Genomic DNA, 23,394 nt, shown 5'->3' with positions numbered 1-23,394 from the left:
ACCCACCTTACGAGTAGAGTGGGCCTTAACATATTTAGGACAAGGCACACCTGCCGTAGATTACGCATGCTGGATAGTAAACCTGATCCAGTGAGAAATCGTCTGCTTAGAAGCAGGACACCCAATCTTGTTGGAATCAAAGGACAAACAGAGAGAAGTTCTCTTCACATAAATCTTCAAAGCCCTCACAACATCCAAGGACTTTAAGGTAATTGAGAAGTCAGTAGCCACTGGACCACAATAGGTTGGTTGATATGAAAAGCCGACACAACCTTCGGAAGAAATTGCTGACGCGTCGGGAGCTCAGCTCTATCTTCATGAAAAGTCAAGTAGGGGCTCTTGCAGGACAATGCCCCCAATTCTGACACATGTCTAGCAGATGCCAATGCTAACAATGTGACCGCCTTCCAAGTAAGAAACTTGACCTCAACCTTCTGTAAAGGTTCAAACCAATCAGATTGCAGGAACTGCAACACCACGTTAAGATCCCAAGGTGCCGTAGGAGGCACAAAGGGAGGCTGGATGCGCAGGACCCCTTTCAAGAAAGTCTGAACCTCAGGGAGGGAAGTCAATTGTTTCTGGAAAAAAATGGACAAGGACGAAATCTGGACCTTAATGGAGCCCAAACGCAGGCCCACATCCACACCTGCTTGCAGGAAGAGGAGAAACCACCCAAGTTGAAACTCCACCGTAGGAAACTTCTTGGACTCACACCAAGACACGTACTTTTTCCAAATTTGATGGTAATGTTTAGGCGTTACTCCTTTCCTAGCCTGTATCAGGGTAGGAATAACTTTGCTGGGAATGCCTTTCCGAGTTAAGATCTGGCGCTCAACCTCCATGCCGTCAAACGTAGCTGCGGTAAGTCTTGATAAGCGAACGGCCCCTGTTGCAGAAGGTCCTCTCGAAGAGGAAGAGGCCTCGGATCTTCCAGCAGTAACTCCAGAAGATCCGCGTAACAAGCCCTCCTCGGCCTGTTCGGAGCAATGAGGATCGCCTGAACTTTTGTTCTCTTTACGAGCTTTAGAATCCTTGGGATGAGTGGAAGTGGAGGGAGCACGTACACTGACTTGAACACCCACGGAGTTGCCAGGGTGTCCACCGCCACAGCCTGAGGATCTCTTGACCTGGAACAGTACCGCCGAAGCTTCTTGTTGAGGTGTGAGGCCATCATGTCTATTTGAGGTACACCCCAAAGACTTGTCAACTCTGCGAACACCTGATGAAGGCTCCACCCTCCTGGATGGAGATCGTGCCTGCTGAGGTAGTCTACACCCGGAATGAAGATTGCTGACAGCGCCACCGCATGCTTTTCTGCCCAGAGGAGGATTCTCGTCACCTCTGACATCGCAGCTCTGCTCTTCGTTCCGCCCTGTCAGTTTATGTAGACCACCGTCGTTACATTGTCCGACTGCACTTGAATAGCCTGATCTTGCAGAAGGTGTGCTGCTTTGTAGAAGACCGTTGTACATGGCTCTTAGTTCCAGGATGTTTATCGGAAGAACGGATTCCAGACTTGACCACCTTCCTTGGAAGGTTTCCCCTTGGGTGACTGCGCCCCAACCTTTGAGACTTGTATCCGTGGTTAGAAGAATCTAGTTCTGAACCTGCGGCCCTCTAGAAGGTGAGGCAGTTGTAGCCACCATTGGAGTGAGATCCTGGCTGTCGGCGACAGACGTAGTCTCTGGTACATGTGTAGGTGAGATCCTGACCACTTGTCCAGGAGATCCAGTTGGAAGGGCCGTGCATGAAATCTTCCGTACTGTAGAGCCTCGTAGGAAGCAACCATCTTCCCCAGAAGGCGAATGCACTGATGGACCGATACCCGGGCAGGCTTCAAGACATCCCTGACCATTGAATGGATCACCAAAGCTTTCTCCACCGGTAGAAACACCCTCTGCACCTGTGTATCGAGGATCATCCCTAGGAAAGACAATCTCCTTGTCGGCTCCAAATGTGACTTTGGAAGATTCAGGATCCATCCATTAACCTGAAGTAAACGAGTCGTGAGAGTAATGCTCTGCAACAACTTCTCCCTGGATGACGCTTTTATCAGCAGATCGTCCAGATATGGAATTATGACGATATGGAATTATATTTACTCCCCGCCTGCGGAGGAGAACCATCATCTCTGCCATCACTTTGGTGAAAACCCTTGGTGATGCGGAGCGGCCGAATGGCAGTGCCTGGAACTGATAGTGACAGTCCAACAGTGCAAATCTTAGATAAGCCTGGTGAGGTGGCCAGATTGGAATGTGACGGTACGCATCCTTGATATCCTCTCCCAAAGACCTGAGATCACCGCTCTCAGAGACTACATTTTTAATTTGCATTCCCTCAAATAAGGGTTTAGCAACTTCAGGTTCAAAATTGGTCTAACCGAACCATCCGGTTTTGGTACCACAAATAGGTTTGAATAGTAACCCTTGTTTTCCAGATGAGCTGGCACCGGAACAATGACATCTGCCCTTTCCAATTTTTGAATGGCTTCCTGTAGGATAGCCTTATCTGTCAGCAAAGCTGGTAAGTCCGATTTGAAGAATCTGTGAGGTGGGATCTCTTCAAACTCCAGCCTGTACCCCCCGGGACACAATATCTTGTACCCAGGGGGATCCAGGCCGGAGGACACCCAGACGTGACTGAAATGTCTGAGTCTCGCTCCCACCTGCTCGATCTCCAGGCTGTGAGGTCCACCGTCATGCTGAGGATTTTGAGGAGACAGAGGCAGGCTTGGACTTTTTAGCTTTTGCGGACTGAAAGGACTGCATCGTGGACGTAGAAAAAGGTTTCTTCGTTGACTGAGAGGCTGAGGGAAGAAAGGTTGACTTACCAGCGGTTTCCGTGGAAATCCATGCATCCAATGCTTCCCCAAATAGAGCCTGACCTGTGAAGGGTAGGTTCTCCACACTTCTCCTGGATTCCGCGCAGCCAGAGTCTCCTGCGTGCCGAGACAGCCATGGAAGACGTCCTTGCATTCAGATGACCCAGATCCTTCGTGGACTCCACCATGAAACCCGCAGAATCCTGTATGTTACGTAAAAACAATTCAACGTCACTTCTTTCCAGAGAATCTAATTCCTCTAGCAATGTGCCTGACCACTTAACTATGGCTTTAAAAATCCATGCGCAGGCAATAGTGGGCCTTAACGTCACGCCAGACGCAGTGTATATGGATTTGAGCGTAGTCTCAATCTTGCGGTCTGCCGGTTCTTTCAAAGCGGTAGACCCAGGGACAGGCAACACCACCTTTTTAGACAGTCTAGATACAGAAGCGTCCAGTATAGGTGGGTTTTCCCACTTTTTCCCATCTTCCTCAGGGAAAGGAAAGGCAACAAGAACCCTTTTTGGGATCCGGAATTTTTTCTATGGGTTTTCCCAGGATTTCTCAAATAATGCGTTTAATTCCTTAGATGCAGGGAAGGTCAGGGAGGCTTTCTTATTGTCAGTAAAATAAGCCTCCTCAACCTGCTCAGGTGGTTTGTCAGTTGTGTGTAACACATCCCTAATGGCCTCAATCATGAGCTATACCCCTTTTGCAAGGGAAGCCTCACCCTCCCGCATATCCCCCTCACCATCTGCCGTGTCAGAGTCGGTATCAGTGTCGACCTGCATAATCTGGGCAAGCGCACGTTTCTTTGGGAATATACAAGGGGAATTTGAGGTAATGGGAACAGAAACAGATAAAACCTCCACAGATTGTTTTAAAACCTGTGCTTCAGTCTCACAAAGCGCAATCCTAGTAGAAATTTGGGATATCATTCCCTTAATAGAAGCCACCCACTGGGGTTCGGATTCCGCAGGCTGAGACATAATATTACATTCCTAAGTACATGGAATGAATTCCACTGGTGAAGATACATACTCTGCAGCACAAGATACAGAGTCCCTGGACATCGTAATGTGAGATTTACATACACACACAGAGGACAATGTCAGACACAGTTTCCCCCAAGTACCTTTAGAGAGACAAAGAGATAATGGAGGCAGCACACCCAGCGCCCCAGTAGACAGTTAGAAATAATTGTCTGGCGCAGACTGTGTACACTTAATAGACTACACAGTTTGAATGCACCCCCTCCCCCCCCCCCCCCCCCTCCCCTTCTATAACCCCCTGGTACCGCACATGATGACTGGAGGCCTGTGGAGGGTCAGTGTTCACTGTCAGCATTGCTGTGTGATTTCTGCATGGAGAAAATGGCGCTGGAGAGCTGCTGGATCCGCTCTGAGAAGCTCCGCCCCCAAAAATGGCACGTCTTCCCGCACTTGAAATTCTTTATACTGGCCTGAAGTTAGTGTTTAGCAGCAGTTCGGAGACACTGATAGAGGTAGTGACCAGACCAGTGTAAGGGTATTGCGTTGGTCCAGGGCACCCCTCACAGCGCCGCACCGCAGTACCGCTGAGCCTCCAGAGCGCAGCTTCAGTACTGCGCTCCCACCCTATAGCTGCAATTCACACCCCGGTTCCCCACTTGTCGGGTTGCCGGTGACTAACTCACCACCGCGATCTTCTGGCTCTGTTAGGGGGAGGTGGCATGCTGCAGGAGTGAGTGGTCACCTCGGGGGTTAACGATTATCACCCTCAGGAGCTTAATGTCCTGTCAGCGGAAATAGTGGCCATTAACCTCAAAGGGTTGGACACTACTTCCCCCCTAAGTCCCACGAAGCAGGGAGGCTGTTGCCAGCAGCCTCCCTGTGCCTAACTCTAATTAAAAAAAATCATAAAACTAGAAAAACTCCTATGGAGCGCCCCTAGCTGTGACCGGCCCTCCGGGCACATTTTCTAAACTGAGTCTGGGAGGAGGGGCATAGAGGGAGGAGCCAGCCCACACTATTAAACTCTTGAAGTGCCCATGGCTCCCAAGGGACCCGTCTATACCCCATGGTACTAATGTGGACCCCAGCATCCTCTAGGACGTAAGAGAAAATGGACAAAACTAATTCATACAAATTGGTTAAACCCATGATTTAACTGATTTGTAGGAACGACAGGCTTTTATCCATTTTCCAGTGTTTGGGAGCAAACACTGGAAAATGGATAAAAGCCTGTCGTTCCTACATCTATATGCTCTCATCTATTACAAGACTTTCATTCCAACCAGCCAGATCTGGCAGATAATCTGCCAGATAATTGTATAGTGTATGCTCATATTTATCAATATTTTTATGAACAGAGAGTAGTTCACTTATCTTCACTTCCAAGATAAAATCTCAGTACAATACAGTGAGCTAGCTCAAATGATTCTGCAAACAATATGAAATACAAATTGCTGAATTAAACCAATTCAATAACTTCACCTTGCTGAGTTAGCTCTTGCCCCCAGATTTTCCTTTCGGCCCTTAGCCCATCTATAAGTGACTCCTGGGCAGTAAGTTGTGAAATAAGTTTGGACTTTTCTTGCTTCAGAAGTTCAATTTGGACCATTTTATGTTTTTCTCCCTCAGTGACCACTTCCAGGTTTCGGATTTTCTTCTACAGGCACAGCAACCACAGGATTACAAATTGTTAAAAGTAAAAAAAATAATATTAAAAACATAAAACTCTGCCTGATAGAAACTAATATTATTGGCATCGTATAAATAAAGTTACAGTATACACTAATTTTGTTCTATATCAGGCTGTTAAATGATGGATTTTTATTAATACTGTGGATACCAAATATGATACCCTTGGCCTGTGTACTCTACAGTGCTACATAAACATTTTGCTAAGGTGAAGCCGTGCTCCCAAACTGTGGGGCAGATGTATTAAGCCTGGAGAAGTGATAAAGCAGTGATAAGTGCAAGGTGATAACGCACCAGCCAATCAGCTCCAATATGTAAATTGCCAATTAGGAGCTGATTGGCTGGTGCATTATCACCTATCACTGCTTTATCACTTCTCCACGCTTAATACATGTCCTTAAGGCACCCTAAAAGTCCAGGTATTAATGTTAACCATGATTTAGCACAGATGGCTTAATTAGTACCTCAGTCAATATGATTTAACCATCTGTGCTCAAGTATACATATGCTCAGCTGTGCAAGTGTGCGGGTATGGCGTACCCTTAAGAATTTAGCTGTGGGTACGCCGTACCCAAACCGACGGCCCACCGCTCCCCATCCCTCCCTCCCCAAGCTGCTCACCGCCGCTGTGAGGGAAGGAGAGCGCAGCCTGCGCCTCTCCTGCCCCTCAGTGTCTTTGTTTAATTCAGTGCCACCTGTGAGCCAATCAGAGCTTGCGGACGTGAGCTTTGATTGGCTCACGGATCGGCGCTGAATTGAACTGAGCCACCCGCCAGACACTGAGGGGAAGGAGAGGCGCAGGCTGCGCTCTCCTCCCCTCACACGTACAGGACAGCACAGCAGCAGCAGTGAGCAGCAAGGGGGATGGGGGCACTGGGGGCATGTATACCTGGCCCTGGGGGATATCTGGCACTGGGGGCATATCTGGCACTGGGGGCATATCTGGCACTGGGGGCATATCTGGCACTGGGGGCATATCTGGCACTGGGGGCATATCTGGCAATGGGGGGACATGTATATCTGGCACTGGGGGCATATCTGGCACTGTGGGGCAATGTGTATCTGACACTGTGGGGCATATCTGGCACTGTGGGGCAATGTGTATCTGACACTGTGGGGCATATCTGGCACTGTGGGGCATATCTGGCACTGTGGGGCATATCTGGCACTGGGGGCATATCTGGCACTGGGGGCATATCTGGTACTGGGGGCATATTTGGCACTGGGGGCATATCTGGCACTGGGGGCATATCTGGCACTGGGGGCATATCTGGCACTGGGGGGACATGTGTATCTGGCACTGGGGGGACATGTGTATCTGGCACTGGGGGCATATCTGGCACTGTGGGGGCAATGTATATCTGGCACTGTGGGAGCAATGTATATCTGGCACTGTGGGAGCAATGTATATCTGGCACTGTGGGAGCAATGTATATCTGGCACTGTGGGGGCAATGTATATCTGGCACTATTGGGGTCATATGTGTATCTGCCCCTCCCCCATATGTGTAGCACGCCCCCATTTTCATTGACCACGCCCCATGTGACATTTGGCCACACCCATTTTTCGACGCGCGCACACAGTACCCGTAAGACATTTTTTCTACTTGCACCACTGCATATGCTTAAAACCTGGATTGATGGGGTGCCCTGGTGACTAAGTTTGGTAACAACTGTTCTACAGGGTTACTAGTATGCACCCCAATCACACAACGCAGGACTATTGCTTCAAGTAGCTATCCTGGAGTAAAAAATGGTGGCGTACCTTTTGAAGTGGTGCCCACTGTTCTTCTATTAAGAGGAATGTTCACATAAAGGCCTTATTGGTTATTTGGGTTTTCAATTTACAAAGAACCCCAAACTTACTTTTAGATCACTTGTAGATTCTTGCTTGGCTTTGGTGATGTCCGCTATCCTTGCCTTTTGCTCCTTCACCATGGTAGTGAGCTCCTGAATTAGACTTGCAGACTGCTTTTCTTTCAGTCGGCAGCGCGAGAGGGCTTCTTTATGCTCTGCTAACTCTGCTGTAACATTATCAAAGCCATCTTTAACCTGTTACAATGAAAATGCCTTTAAATATACTGTACATTCACATAACATACACATAGGAAAACTCTTGTAAATGTGCCCACATAAGAAAAGGCTGTACTGTTTATATCCCCCAACTATAGATTTGTTTTATTTTTTAAGCTACAATAGAAAATGACATCTAGTATGTGACTGGATGCTAGATACAACACTTCCTTACTAGAACCTCCACTGCCAAGCTACACTTAGTAGATGCATGTATCAGACTAACAATATTTATTACCAGTTATTTATATAGCGCACACATATTCCACAGCGCTTTACAGAGAATATTTGACCATTCACATCAGTCTCTTCCCCCAGTGGAGCGTACAATCTATATTCCCTACCACATGTACATTCATGCTAGGGTTAATTTTGTTGAGAGCCAATTAACCTACAGTACCAGTATATTTTTGGATTGTGGGAGGAAACTGGAGTACCCGGAGGAAATCCACGCAAGCACGGGGAGAATATAAAAACTCTGCACAGTTTGGGCCATGCTGGTACTCGAACCCATGACCTCAGTGCTGTGAGGCAGTAATGCTAACCATTACTACATCCGTACTGCCCGATATAAGACCATTGTGTTATTATTATATTTCATGACTATATATTTTATATGTTTTGCAATGGTTATTAAAGAACCAGAATGAATCCCTTATTACTTTGTTAAATCTTTCAATAATCAATAAAGCTGCAAATTCCCCAGAGTCTTTCCATCAGTGAAAATGATTTCTATTCTCAATGCTTAGCTGCATTTATGATCTATACATGAATTTATGTGAAGAATGTTTGAGTAGTTGGCATCAAAAAGCAGATTACATTTGCTATGTGATATAATTCACAAATTGGTTACATGTCCCCCTTTTCTGCCTTGGGAAATCACAGCGTTGATGCAAAACCTTGCTTTTTACACTGATATTAAAATGCTTTATATTCCTCACTCATATAACTACTGTAATCTATTACTAGCACGATACAGTCTCTTGCATTCAAAGTTTATCTTAAATCATTTCAGTAAGCTATTGTGATATCACCAATAATAGCGAGTGTATTTAAATCAACCTAGATAATTGTAGCAGAAATGTACAACTGTTATAATAAAATAATAATACAAATGATTAACACCAAGGGGGGGTTTCAATTACCCGCGATAGTGCAATTTTACTTAAAAAAAAAAAAAATCACCCTATTCAATTAGGTCCTGTGGAAAACAGGTGAAAATACATAGGTCCCGTGAAAAGCCGTGAATCTATGTATTTTCACAGCACTTATCAGGAGTCTAAGGGGCACTTATCGCGGATTATGCTTCGCGCGCATATTCCACGATAAGGGCCGGCATTTGGGATAAGCTTCGCCTTATCGGGGCTAATTGGATTGCCCACGGGGAACCAATTAGCTATGGTAAATTACCGCAGCTAATTGGATACCGCCCCAAATGCTATAATTTCAAAGGTCTATGAAAATATAATGCTGGTGAGGGTCAGGTTCTCTCTTCTGTTATTTGGGGGCTATGAAAAGCTGTGGCCAGAATAATTATAGAAGCAAGATGAAACACATTCATCATACATCCCAACTGTCCCACTTTTCAGAGACTGACCCACCGCCCCACTTGCAGGCTGCAGTATACTGCTGTGGGGGATGAACAGATGTCGTACACGTGCGCACGACAACTACACAGTGTGGGGTGTCTCTGGGGCAGCCCAGCATCTATGGAAGTGCAGGACACCCCCCCCAGACTGATGAAACAGGGATGTGCCACAAGGTCACGCCCTTCCCTGTGAGGCCACACTCCATTTCCAGCGCGTGTGGTCCCAATTTAAATGGTATGCATTCATTACCTCTTTAAATCTTCCTGCTTCTATAATGAGAGCGGCACGAAACTCATCTTCTAGATCTGCATACTGTTGGGTCAGTGCATTTATTTTCTCCTGGAACTCCTTCATCTGCTGGTTATGGTGACGTTCTTCCTTGGTCACTTCCTTAGCCACAGCGTCTTGGAATTCTGGCCCATTTAATGTTACTCTTGCATCAAGTTCCTTTCTAGGGATGAAACAAAAACTCCTCATTACTGGTCAGTAACAACTAGTGGTTCCAAGTCTTGGTAATATTTGAAAATATATGTGCAGCTCTGGGGGACCTACTATCAGGATATAAAGGGAAAGAATAGAAAAGGCTTGAATGCATATCCTAGAACACAGTCACTTACGGAATGCCCAATTGTTTAAAACTGCACCTGTGGAGGGAATGAATTAATAAAGACCAGCCTCTCTCCCCGTGCTCCGTAGTGAGACTCATAGGGCCAATAAGAGGGACTTTGCAGCTTCAAGTAAAGATTTTGGTCATTGGCAAAGATAACAATCATCACTTTAGATAGGGGATACAGTCATTAGGTCGACATGGTCACTAGGTTGACATGTCACAAGGTCGACATGCGTTTAAAAAAAATAAATCACTTTTTTGAACTTTTTCATACTTTACGATCCATGTGGACTACGATTCAGAATAGTAACCTGTACCGAGCGCAGTGGCAACGGAGCTAGGCCCCTTGCCCGAAGCATGGCGAGCGAAGCAAGCCATGCGAGGGGACACGGTGCACTAACTGGTGTTCCCCGTCATTTTACGATGAAAACGACACCGAAAAAAGTAAAAAAACTCACGTCAACCTTTCTCATGTCGGCCTAATGACTGTCGATCTAGTCACTGTCGACCAATAGTGGTCGACCTAATGCATGTCGACCCTGTGACCCATACCCTTAGATAGTAACGCACATTGAATAGCCTTTACCTGAACTTTTATTTAATACAGGCTTCTCTCCTTCTAAGTACTTATCTCAGTTGGTGCTAAGCACAGGTTATAGATTGCTACAGGTTGAGTATCCCTTATCCAAAATGCTTGGGACCATAATTGCATACCATAATGAGAAATCATGGTGATGGGACCTAAATCTAAGCACAGAATGCATTTATGTTACATATACACCTTATACACACAGCCTGAAGGTCATTTTAGCCAATATTTTTTATAACTTTGTGCATTAAACAAAGTGTCTGTACATTCACACAATTCATTAATGTTTCATATACACCTTATACACACAGCCTGAGGGTCATTTAATACAATATTTTTAATAACTGTGTGTATTAAACAGTTTGTGTACATTGAGCCATCAAAAAACAAAGATTTCACTATCTCACTCTCACTCAAAAAAGTCCGTATTTCGGAATATTCCGTATTTCGGAATATTTGGATAAGGGATACTCAACCTGTATTACACTTCTCTTATTTGAATGGGATGCCTCACAGAGGACAGCATCATGATGAAATGAAGATTATAGACTGTTCTAACTGAATGAAAAGAGCTTACAGGCACTATCATTAATAAACACTTACCTTTTCATGCAATACGGAGGGCAAACCGTACAGGTCATCAACAGTATACTAACCAAAAGCGGGATAAATGCCAACAAAAGGCCTAATGTAATAACGGGATGCAGTTACATTGCCGGCAGTCAGGATCCCGCCGGTCAGGATACCGACGGCAGAATCCCGACACCTAACAATGCCGACACACGCAATCCTGACCATCAGGGTATATTCCCACTCGTGGGAGTCCACGACACCCGTAGTGTGTCTTGCAAGGGGCTTTGTTGCGCTCACCCCCCGCCAGCATTCTCGCAGCCGGGATCCCGGCGTTAGGATGCTGCTACCCTTTGCCTTTCCTTTCAAGCAGAAGGATTCCCTGTTAATAAACTACAGATACACATACACCTTTCCTCAAAGTGGCTATTTGGCACGAGACAAACAAACCATGCCATGCAACAAAGTGACACCTGAGATAGCAGGGCAATATATAAAGGCTGTTAGAGGCCATAAGGAATGTACTGGAGGTTTTTAAAAGGTTGGAAACATGATACCAAGTATTTCCAGCATTCTGTGTTACGGAAAATGTCTGCATAGTCATTTTTTAGTTTTTTGTAAACAGTTGGAATAAACAATAAAAAAGCGTTTACACTCCCTTTTCGGGCGCAGGATCCTTAACTACCTATTGCAAGGTGTAAAAGACAATGCTTGTGAATTTTATTTAATAAAATCACATTTAATAAAAAATAGGATTTTAATACCTACCGGTAAATCCTTTTCTCTTAGTCCGTAGAGGATGCTGGGGATGCTTCAAGAACCATGGGGTATAGACGGGATCCGCAGGAGACATGGGCACTTTAAGACTTTAATAGGGGTGTGAATTGGCTCCTCCCTCTATGCCCCTCCTCCAGACTCCAGTTATAGGAACTGTGCCCAGGGAGACGGACATTTCGAGGAAAAAGGATTTATTTTGATTTAAACTAAGGTGAGATATATACCAGCTCACACCTCAAGCATGCCGTACAACATGGCATTGAACACAACGCATGCAACGGCATGAATAACGACAGCAACAGGCTGACTATAAACGCAACACAACACGTGTGTAACCAAAACCAATAACTGCAGATACAGTACGCACTGGGACGGGCGCCCAGCATCCTCTACGGACTAAGAGAAAAGGATTTACCGGTAGGTATTAAAATCCTATTTTCTCCTACGTCCTAGAGGATGCTGGGGACACTTCAAGAACCATGGGGTTTATACCAAAGCTCAAGAACGGGCGGGAGAGTGCGGACGACTCAGCAGCACCGAATGAGCAAACATGAGGTCCTCCTCAGCCAGGGTATCAAATTTGTAGAACTTAGCAAAAGTGTTTGAACCCGACCAAGTAGCTGCTCGGCAAAGCTGTAATGCCGAGACCCCCCCTGGCAGCCGCCCAGGATGAGCCCACCTTTCTGGTAGAATGGGCCTTCACGATTTCGGTAACGGCAATCCAGCCGTAGAATGAGCTTGCTGAATCGTATTACAGAACCAGCGTGCAATAGTCTGCTTGGAAGCAGGAGCCTCAATCTTGCTAGGATCATACAGGACAAACAGAGTCTCCGTTTTCCTAATCTGAGCCGTTCTGGCTAAATACATTTTCAAAGCTCTAACCACATCTAGAGACTTCGATTCCGCTAAGGCGTCAGTAGCCACTGGCACCACAATAGGTTGGTTCATGTGAAACGATGACACCACTTTCGGCAGAAACTGCTGACGAGTTTTCAACTCAGCTCTATCTTCATGGAAGATCAAATAGGGGCTCTTGTGAGACAAAGCCGCCAATTCAGACACCCGCCTTGCAGAGGCCAAAGCCAACAGCATGATCACTTTCCAAGTGACGAATTTCAACTCTACCTTACTTAAAGGTTCAAACCAATGAGATTGCAGGAACTGCAACACCACGTTAAGATCCCATGGTGCCACCGGGGGCACAAAGGGAGGTTGGATCTGCAGCACACCTTCCACGAAAGTCTGAACTTCCGGAAGGGAGGCCAATTCTTTTTGAAAGAAAATTGACAAGGCCGAAATTTGTACTTTAATTGAGCCTAATTTTAAGCCTGCATCCACACCTGCTTGCAGAAAATGGAGAAAACGGCCCAGCTGAAATTCTTCCGTAGGAGCCTTCTTGGATTCACACCAAGACACATTTTTTCCAAATACGGTGATAATGTTTTGCCGTTACTTCTTTTCTAGCCTGAAGAAGTGTGGGAATGACTTCACTGGGAATACCCTTTCGGGCTAGGATCCGGCGTTCAACCTCCAAGCCGTCAAACAAAGCCGCGTTAAGTCTTGGTACACGCACGGCCCCTGCTGTAACAGATCCTCTCGTAGAGAAAGAGGCCAGGGATCTCCTATGAGCAATTCCTGAGGATCTGGATACCAGGCCCTCCTTGGCCAGTCTGGAACAATGAGGATTGCATGAACCCTTGTTCTTCTTATGATCTTTATCACTTTTGGAATGAGTGGAATCGGAGGGAACACATATACCGACTGAAACACCGACTAGGGCGTCAACCGCTATTGCTTGAAGGTTCCTCGACCTGGAACAATATCTCAGAAGTTTCTTGTTGAGGCGAGACGCCATCATGTCTATTTGAGGAATTCCCCAACGACTTGTCACTTCTGCAAAGACCTCTTGATGAAGATCCCACTCTCCTGGATGGAGATCGTGTCTGCTGAGGAAGTCTGCTTCCCAGTTGTCCACACCTGGAATGAAGACCGCTGACAGAGCACTTACATGCCTTTCCGCCCAGCAGAAAACTTTTGTGGCCTCTGCCATTGCCGCTCTGCTCTTCGTTCCGCCCTGGCGGTTTATGTACGCCAATGCTGTTATGTTGTCCGACTGAATCAGGACGGGCAGATCGCGAAGATGTTCCGCTTGTAGAAGGCCGTTGTAAATGATCCTTAATTCCATAATGTTTATGTGTAGACAAGCTTCCTGGCTTGACCATTTTCCCTGGAAATTTTCCCCCTGTGTGACTGCACCCCAGCCTCGGAGACTCGCATCCGTGGTCACCAGGATCCAGTCCTGGATCCCGAACCTGCGCCCCTCTAGGAGGTGAGAACTGTGCAGCCACCACAGGAGTGAGATTCTGGTCTTGGAAGACGGGATTATCTGTCGGTGCATGTGCAGATGGGACTCGGACCACTTGTCCAACAGGTCCCACTGAAACACTCTGGCATGGAATCTGCCAAACTGAATGGCCTCGTAGGCCGTCACCATCTTCCCCAGCAACCGAGTGCATTGATGAATCGACACTCTTGCTGGTTTCAGAAGCTGTTTGACCAGGTTCTGAATTTCTAGAGCCTTTTCCACTGGAAGAAAAACTCTCTGTAATTCCGTGTCCAGAATCATACCCAAGAATGACAGGCGTGTCGTCGGAACCAACTGCGATTTTGGCAAGTTTAGGGGCCAACCAAGTTGTTGCAGAATTGTCAGGGAGAGCGTAATGTTCTGCAGTAATTGTTCCTTGGACCTTGCTTTTATCAGGAGATCGTCCAAGTACGGGATACTGGTGACTCCTTGCTTGCGCAGGAGCATCATCATTTCCGCCATTACTTTGGTGAAAATTTTCGGAGCCGTGGACAGACCAAACGGCAACGTCTGAAACTGATAATGGCAATCCTGCACTGCAAACCTCAGGTAAGCCTGATGTGGAGGAAAAATGAGAACATGCAAGTAGGCATCCTTTATGTCTACCGACACCATAAAATCCCCCTCCTCCAGACTGGATATCACTGCCCGGAGAGATTCCATCTTGAATTTGAATTTTCGCAGGTAGAAATTGAGGGATTTGAGGTTCAGGATCGGTCTGACTGAGCCGTCTGGCTTCAAGATCACGAACAGGCTCGAATAGAAGCCTTCTCCCTGTTGCGACAAAGGAACCCTGACAATGACTTGATTTTGACACAATTTCCGTATTGCTTTCGCATACCGCCTCCCTGTCCGGCGGAGAAGCTGGCAAGGCCGATTTGAAAAATCGGTGAGGGGGAACGTCTTGAAACTCTAGCTTGTACCCCATGGACACTATTTCCAAAACCCTTGGGTCTAGGGACGAACGAGCCCAGAACTGACTGAAGAGTTTGAGACGTGCCCCCACCGGTGTGGACTCCCGCAGAGGAGCCCCAGCGTTATGCAATGGATTTGGCAGAAGCCGGAGAGGACTTCTGCTCTTGGGAACCTGCCACAGCCGGTGATCTCTTTCCCTTTCCTCTTCCTCTAGAAGCAAGGAAGGAAGACCCTCGTCCTTTTTTGTATTTATTGAGCCGAAAGGACTGTATCTGATAGTGGTGCGTTTTCTTTGTTGTGCAGGAACATAAGGTAAAAAGGATGACTTACCCGCGGTAGCCGTAGATACCAGGTCAGCGAGGCCGTCACCAAACAAGACACCACCTTTATACGGCAGAGACTCCATCGCCTTCTTAGAGTCAGCATCAGCATTCTATTGATGAATCCACAATGCTTTCCTAGCTGGGACTGCCATGGATATGCCACCGGAATTCTCTTGGGAATCTGAAACTTCTTGTCAGGATTTTCACAAACCTTTTCAAAAAGAGCGTTCAGTTCATGAGAGGGAGGAAACGTTACCTCAGGTTTCTTTCCTTTAAACATACAGACCCTTATTTCAGGAACAGCAGGGTCCTCCGTGATATGTAACACGTCTTTTATCGCCACAATCATGTACTGAATGCTTTTAGCCAGTTTTGGATTTAATCTGGCATCACTATAGTCGACACTGGAGTCAGAGTCCGTGTCGGTATCCGTATCTGCTATCTGGGTAAATTAACGCTTTTGTGACCCCAAGGGGGTCTGAACTTGTGACAACACATCCTCTACGGATTTTTTCCATGCCTGGCTCTGAGACTCAGATTTATCTAGTCTCTTATTTAACAAAGCCACATTCGCATTCAAAGCACTCAAAACATTTACCCAATCAGAAGTCGGCGAAGCCGACAGGGTCACTCCCACAGGCGTTTCTTTCCCTAATCCAGTCTCCTCCTGGGAAGAGCACTCAGCCTCAGACATGCCGACACACACAAACACACTGTGCATATAGGGGACAGACCCACAGTAAAGCCTGTCAGAGAAACACAGAGGGAGTTTGCCAGCTCACAACCCAGCGCTTATCCCGGTTCTGAAATCCCTTATATAAAGCCTCAGACCCGTTAGCGCTTTTATAATTACATATACAGCACCAAAATAACTGTGCCCCCCCCTGTTTTGCACCCTGTTACTTGTACAGCAGTGTATAGGAAGGACCAGCGTCTCTGCAGCTCTGTGAAGAGAAAATAAGAATTTACTCACCGGTAATTCTATTTCTCGTAGTCCGTAGTGGATGCTGGGAACTCCTTAAGGACCATGGGGAATAGACGGGCTCCGCAGGAGACTGGGCACTCTAAAAAAAAGATTAGGTACTATCTGGTGTGCACTGGCTCCTCCCTCTATGCCCCTCCTCCAGACCTCAGTTATGGAAACTGTGCCCGGAAGAGCTGACATTACAAGGAAAGGAAATTTTGAATCCAGGGTAAGACCCATACCAGCCACACCAATCACACCGTTCAACTTGTGATAACCTTACCCAGTTAACAGTATGAACAACAACTGAGCCTCACTCAACGGAAGGCTCATAACAATAACCCTTATTTAAGCAATAACTATATACACGTATTGCAGAGAGTCCGCACTTGGGACGGGCGCCCAGCATCCACTACGGACTACGAGAAATAGAATTACCGGTGAGTAAATTCTTATTTTCTCTGACGTCCTAGTGGATGCTGGGAACTCCGTAAGGACCATGGGGATTATACCAAAGCTCCCAAACGGGCGGGAGAGTGTGGATGACTCTGCAGCACCGAATGAGCAAACACAAGGTCCTCCTCAGCCAGGGTATCAAACTTGTAGAACTTTGCAAATGTGTTTGAACCCGACCAAGTAGCAGCTCGGCAAAGCTGTAATGCCGAGACCCCTCAGGCAGCCGCCCAAGAAGAGCCCACCTTCCTCGTGGAATGGGCTTTTACCAATTTTGGATGCGGCAATCCAGCCGCAGAATGAGCCTGCTGAATCGTGCTACAGATCCAGCGAGCAATAGTTTGCTTTGAAGCAGGAGCACCCAGCTTGTTGGGTGCAAGCAAGATAAACAGCGAGTCAGTCTTCCTGACTCCAGCCGTTCTGGAAACATATATTTTCAAAGCCCTGACTACGTCCAGCAACTTGGAGTCCTCCAAGTCCCGAGTAGCCGCAGGCACCACAATAGGTTGGTTCAAATGAAACTATGACACCACCTTTGGGAGAAATTGGGGACGAGTCCTCAATTCTGCCCTGTCCATATGGAAGATCAGATAAGGGCTTTTACATGACAAAGCCGCCAATTCCGACACACGCCTAGCCGATGCTAAGGCCAACAGCATGACCACTTTCCACGTGAGACACTTTAGTTCCACGGTCTTAAGTGGCTCAAACCAGTGGGATTTCAGGAAATCCAACACAACGTTAAGATCCCAGGGTGCCACTGGTGGCACAAAAGGGGGCTGAATATGCAGCACTCCCTTAACAAATGTCTGAACCTCAGGAAGTGAAGCCAGTTCTTTTTGAAAGAAAATGGATAGGGCCGAAATCTGGACCTTTATGGACCCCAATTTTAGGCCCATAGTCACCCCTGACTGTAGAAGGTGCAGGAATCGACCTAGCTGGAATTCCTCTGTTGGGGCCTTCCTGGCCTCACACCAAGCAACATACTTCCGCCATATACGGTGATAATGTTTTGCTGTTACGTCTTTCCTAGCTTTTATCAGCGTAGTAATAACTTCATCCGGAATCCCTTTTTCCGCTAGGATCCGGCGTTCAACCGCCATGCCGTCAAACGCAGCCGCGGTAAGTCTTGGAACAGACAGGGCCCTTGTTGCAGCAGGTCCTGTCTGAGAGGCAGAGGCCATGGGTCCTGTGCGCATTTCTTGCAGTTCCGGGTACCAAGTCCTTCTTGGCCAGTCCGGAACAATGAGTATTGTTCTTATTCCTCTCTTTCTTACTATTCTCAGTACTTTTGGTATGAGAGGAAGAGGAGGAAACACATATACCGACTGGTACACCCACGGTGTCACTAGGGCATCCACAGCTATCGCCTGAGGGTCCCTTGACCTGGCGCAATATCTTTTTAGCTTTTTGTTGAGGCGGGACGCCATCATGTCCACCTGTGGCAGTTCCCATCGGTTTGCAATCAGTTGGAAGACTTCCTGATGAAGTCCCCACTCTCCCGGGTGGAGGTCGTGTCTGCTGAGGAAGTCTGCTTCCCAGTTGTCCACTCCCGGAATGAACACTGCCGACAGTGCTTGCACGTGATTCTCCGCCCATCGAAGAATCTTTGTGGCTTCCGCCATTGCCATCCTGCTTCTTGTGCCGCCCTGGCAGTTTACATGGGCGACCGCCGTGATGTTGTCTGACTGAATCAGCACTGGCCAGTTTCGAAGCAGGGGCTCTGCTTGACTCAGGGCGTTGTAAATGGCCCTTAATTCCAGTATATTTATGTGTAGAGAAGTCTCCAGACTTAACCACAGTCCTTGGAAGTTTCTTCCCTGAGTGACTGCCCCCCACCCTCGGAGGCTTGCATCCGTGGTCACCAGGACCCAGTCCTGTATGCCGAACCTGCGGCCCTCGAGAAGGTGAGCACTCTGCAGCCACCACAGAAGAGACACCCTGGCCCTGGGGGACAGGGTGATCAGCCGATGCATCTGAAGATGCGATCCGGACCACTTGTCCAACAGATCCCACTGAAAGATCCTTGCATGAAACCTGCCGAAGGGAATGGCTTCGTATGAAGCTACCATCTTTCCCAGGACTCGCGTGCAGTGATGCGCCGATACCTGTTTTGGTTTCAGGAGGTCCCTGACCAGAGATGCTAATTCCTGGGGCTTCTCCTCCGGGAGAAACACCTTCTTCTGTTCTGTGTCCAGAATAATGCCCAGGAAAAGCAGACGCGTCGTAGGAATCAGCTGCGACTTTGGAACATTCAGAATCCAGCCGTGCTGTAGTAACACTTCCTGAGAGAGTGTTACACTGATCAACAACTGCTCCCTGGACCTCGCCTTTATGAGGAGATCGTCCAAGTATGGGATAATTATAACTCCCTTCTGCCGAAAGAGTATCATCATTTCGGCCATTACCTTGGTAAATATTCTCGGTGCCGTGGACAGGCCAAACGGCAACGTCTGGAACTGGTAATGACAGTCCTGTACCACAAATCTGAGGTACTCCTGGTGAGGTGGGTAAATGGGGACATGCAAGTAAGCATCTTTGATGTCCAGCGACACCATAAAATCCCCCTCTTCCAGGCTTGCAATAACCGCTCTGAGCGATTCCATTTTGAACTTGAATTTCTTTATATAAGTGTTCAAGGACTTTAGATTCAGAATGGGTCTCACCGAACCGTCCGGTTTCGGTACCACAAACATTGTGGAATAGTAACCCCTTCCCTGTTGAAGGAGGGGGACCCTGACAATCACTTGCTGGAGGTACAGCTTATGAATTGCCGCCAGCACTACCTCCCTTTCCATGGGGGAAGCTGGCAAGGCTGATTTGTGGTAACGGCGGGCGGGGGGAGTCACTTCGAATTCCAGCTTGTATCCCTGAGATACAATTTGTATAGCCCAGAGATCCACCTGTGAACGAATCCACTGGCTGCTGAAGTTTCGGAGACGCGCCCCCACCGCACCTGGCTCCGCCTGTGGAGCCCCAACGTCATGCGGTGGACTTAGTGGAAGCAGGGGAGGACTTTTGTTCCTGGGAACTTGCTGCATGGTGCAGCTTCTTACCTCTACCCCTGCCTCTGGCAAGAAAGGATGCACCCCTGACCCTCTTGCCTTTTTGGGAACGAAAGGACTGCATTTGATAATACGGTGCTTTCTTAGGCTGTGAGGAAACCTGAGGCAAGAAAGTGGACTTTCCAGCTGTCGCTGTAGACACGAGGTCCGACAGACCGTCCCCAAACAACTCCTCACCCTTATAAGGCAAAACCTCCATGTGTTTTTTAGAATCAGCATCTCCTGTCCATTGCAGAGTCCATAAGACCCTCCTGGCAGAAATGGACATAGCATTAATTCTAGAGCCCAGCAGGCAAATGTCCCTCTGAGCATCTCGCATATATAAGACGACGTCTTTGATATGGCCCAGGGTTAGCAAAACAGTATCTCTGTCGAAGGAATCTATGTCGTCTAACAGAGTATCTGTCCACGCGGCTACAGCACTACACATTCAGGCTGAAGCAATAGCAGGTCTCAGTAGAGTACCAGAGTGTGTATACACTGACTTCAGGATAGCTTCCTGCTTTCTATCCGCAGGCTCCTTTAAGGCGGCCGTATCCTGAGACGGCAGGGCCACCTTTTTAGATAAGCGTGTTAGCGCCTTGTCCACCCTAGGGGATGTTTCCCAACGTAATCTGTCCGTTGGCGGGAAAGGGTACGCCATCAGTAACCTCTTAGAAATCACTAATTTCTTATCAGGGGAACTCCACGCTTCTTCACACAATTCATTTAATTCATCAGATGGGGGAAAAGTCACTGGCTGCTTTTTCTCCCCAAACATATAAACCCTCTTGGCATTAACCGGGTTACTCTCAGAAATGTGTAATACATCTTTCATTGCAATAATCATGTATCGGATGGCCTTGGTCATTTTATGTAAATGTGCCTCATCATCGTCGACACTGGAGTCGGACTCCGTGTCGGCATCTGTGTCCACCATCTGAGATAGAGGGCGTTTATGAGCCCCTGACGGCTTCTGAGACGCCTGGGCAGGCGCGGGCTGAGACCCCGGCTGTCCCAAGGCTGCAGCATCATCAAACCTTTTATGTAAGGAGTTTACATTGTCATTTAAGACCTTCCACATATCCATCCAATCAGGTGTCGGCCCCGACGGGGGCGATACCACACTTATCTGCCCTTGCTCCGCCTCCACGTAACCTTCCTCATCAAACATGTCGACACAGCTGTACCGATACACCGCACACACACAGGGAATGCTCAGACTGAGGACAGGACCCCACAAAGTCCTTTGGGGAGACAGAGAGAGAGTATGCCAGCACACACCACAACGCTATATAACACAGGGATTTTCACTGCTAATAAGTGATTTTCCCAATAGCTGCTTTTTTGTATTGATTTGCGCCTAAATTTATGTGCCCCCCCTCTCTTTTTAACCCGTCTTGTACCTGGATACTGCAGGGGAGAGCCTGGGGAGCTGCTTCCAGCGGAGCTGTGAAGGGAAAATGGCGCTGGTGTGCTAAGGAAGAAGGCCCCGCCCCCTCAGTGGCGGGCTTCTGTCCCGCATTTCATGTAAAAAATGGCGGGGGGTTTTACATATATACAGTGCTAGAATGTATATATGTATGTTTTTGTGCCAAAGGTACCTCAATTGCAGCCCAGTGCGCCCCCCCCCCCCTCCCCCCAGCGCCCTGCACCCTACAGTGACCGGAGTGTGTAAGTGTGCTGGGAGCAATGGCGCACAGCTGCGGTGCTGTGCGCTACCTTAATGAAGACAGGAGTCTTCAGCCACCGATTTCGTCGTCTTCCAGCTTCTGTTCTTCTGGCTCTGCAAGGGGGACGGCGGCGCGGCTCCGGGAACGGACGATCGAGGACAGGTGCCTGTGTTCGAACCCTCTGGAGCTAATGGTGTCCAGTAGCCTAAGAAGCACAAGCTAGCTGCAAGCAGGTAGGTTTGCTTCTCTCCCCTTAGTCCCACGTAGCAGTGAGTCTGTTGCCAGCAGAAGCTCACTGAAAATAAAAAACCTAATAAATACTTTCTTTTCTAGTAAGCTCAGGAGAGCCCACTAGGAGCACCCAGCTCTGGCCGGGCACAGATTCTAACTGAGGTCTGGAGGAGGGGCATAGAGGGAGGAGCCAGTGCACACCAGATAGTACCTAATCTTTTTTTTAGAGTGCCCAGTCTCCTGCGGAGCCAGTCTATTCCCCATGGTCCTTACGGAGTTCCCAGCATCCACTAGGACGTCAGAGAAATAGGCGTTGATGAGAGCTGTGAGGGCTAAGCCCCGCCCCCTTAATGGCGCGTTTCAACCCCGCTATTTTTTAAAATATTTATACTGGCAGGGGTTCGGATTTAGTGCCTAGGCACTTAAAAACCACACTGCCAGTCCATATTGAGGATTTTTATGCTGCCCAGGGCGCCCCGGCGCCCTGCACCCTGTAGTGCAGTCTGTGTGTGGGAGCATGGCGCGCAGCGCGCGGTACCTCAAAGCCGTCACTGAAGTCTTCTGATCTTCTTCTACTCACCCGTCTTCTGACTTCTGGCTCTGTAAGGGGGGTGACGGTGGGCTCTGGGAACGAGCATCTAGGCGTACCTAGCGTTCAGACCCTCAGGAGCTAATGGTGTCCTGTAGCCAAAGAAGCAGTGCCTTGAAACTCACAGAAGTAGGTCTGCTTCTCTCCCCTAAGTCCCACGAAGCAGGGAGACTGTTGCCAGCAGGCTCCCTGAAAATAATAAACCTAACAAAGTCTTTTTCAGAGAAACTCAGGAGAGCTCCTCAGAGTGCATCCAGTCTCACTGGTCACAGAATCTAACTGGAGTCTGGAGGAGGGGCATAGAGGGAGGAGCCAGTTCACACCCCTTTGAAAGTCTTAAAGTGCCCATGTCTCCTGCGGATCCCGTCTATACCCCATGGTTCTTGAAGTGTCCCCAGCATCCTCTAGGACGTAGGAGAAATATATAGAAATAACATATGAATGGCGATGATGTGCAAATACATCAGAATATTATCGTTAAGAAAATCACATAGGTGGCAGGAATGTGATTGTACCGGTGGAAATGGTGAGAGCTGCAGGTAATAAATGCCTTGAAAAAGGGACAGAATAGTCCCGAAATGCATTGGTATTGCCCCACTGTGCCTTTCACCGCTGGATGGACTTACAGGACGCTGAGGATCACACAGTCGGCTAAGCGGGAATCCAATCATAGGAGCCACAAGCAGGGTATTTCCCGGGATACTCTGCTTCATTTAACACCTGCGGCTCCCACCATTTCCACTGGACAAAGAGAAAATAGTTTTTTGAAAACCATCTATTTTCCTATCCATGACATCATTCAATGATGTTGAAGGCAGAGGTAATGTAGATTTTCACACCAATCAAATGACATAAGTATCTACTTTGGGAACCACCTCAACAGTCCTCAGCCGGAAAAGGATAATGAAAATTCCTTTTCTTTGGAATCCTAAACTTCTTACTGGGTGTAACCCAGGCCTCTTACATAATTTCAGTCAGCTGATCGGACCCAGGAAACTCAGTGCTAACTGTTTTGGGACGTTTAAACACGGATACCTAAGATTTTAAACAAAGGCTCTGTTGCATCCTCTAAGGATAGAATGGCTTTCATAGCACTAATTAGCTCAGGTATGGCCACTGAGCTGAGGC

General features: G+C 47.7%; 1 protein-coding gene across 6 annotated transcripts in view; it reads right to left on the bottom strand.

The window, feature by feature from the left end:
• The window catches only part of LRRCC1 (leucine rich repeat and coiled-coil centrosomal protein 1), a 267,597-nt gene that overhangs the window by 46,004 nt on the left and 198,199 nt on the right, over positions 1-23,394 (bottom strand). For all 6 annotated transcript variants that reach the window (XM_063924032.1, XM_063924034.1, XM_063924031.1 and 3 more), the window contains 3 exons: positions 9,413-9,614; positions 7,368-7,553; positions 5,296-5,470 (listed from right to left, as the gene is read on the bottom strand). In XM_063924032.1, the coding sequence (XP_063780102.1) occupies positions 5,296-5,470; positions 7,368-7,553; positions 9,413-9,614 (563 nt within the window). The remainder of the gene's footprint in view (positions 1-5,295; positions 5,471-7,367; positions 7,554-9,412; positions 9,615-23,394) is intronic.

This window comes from Pseudophryne corroboree, chromosome 5 (genome assembly GCF_028390025.1).
Source record: "Pseudophryne corroboree isolate aPseCor3 chromosome 5, aPseCor3.hap2, whole genome shotgun sequence".
Taxonomy (NCBI): Eukaryota; Metazoa; Chordata; class Amphibia; order Anura; family Myobatrachidae; genus Pseudophryne; species Pseudophryne corroboree.
This window is presented reverse-complemented; position numbering and strand designations above follow the sequence as displayed.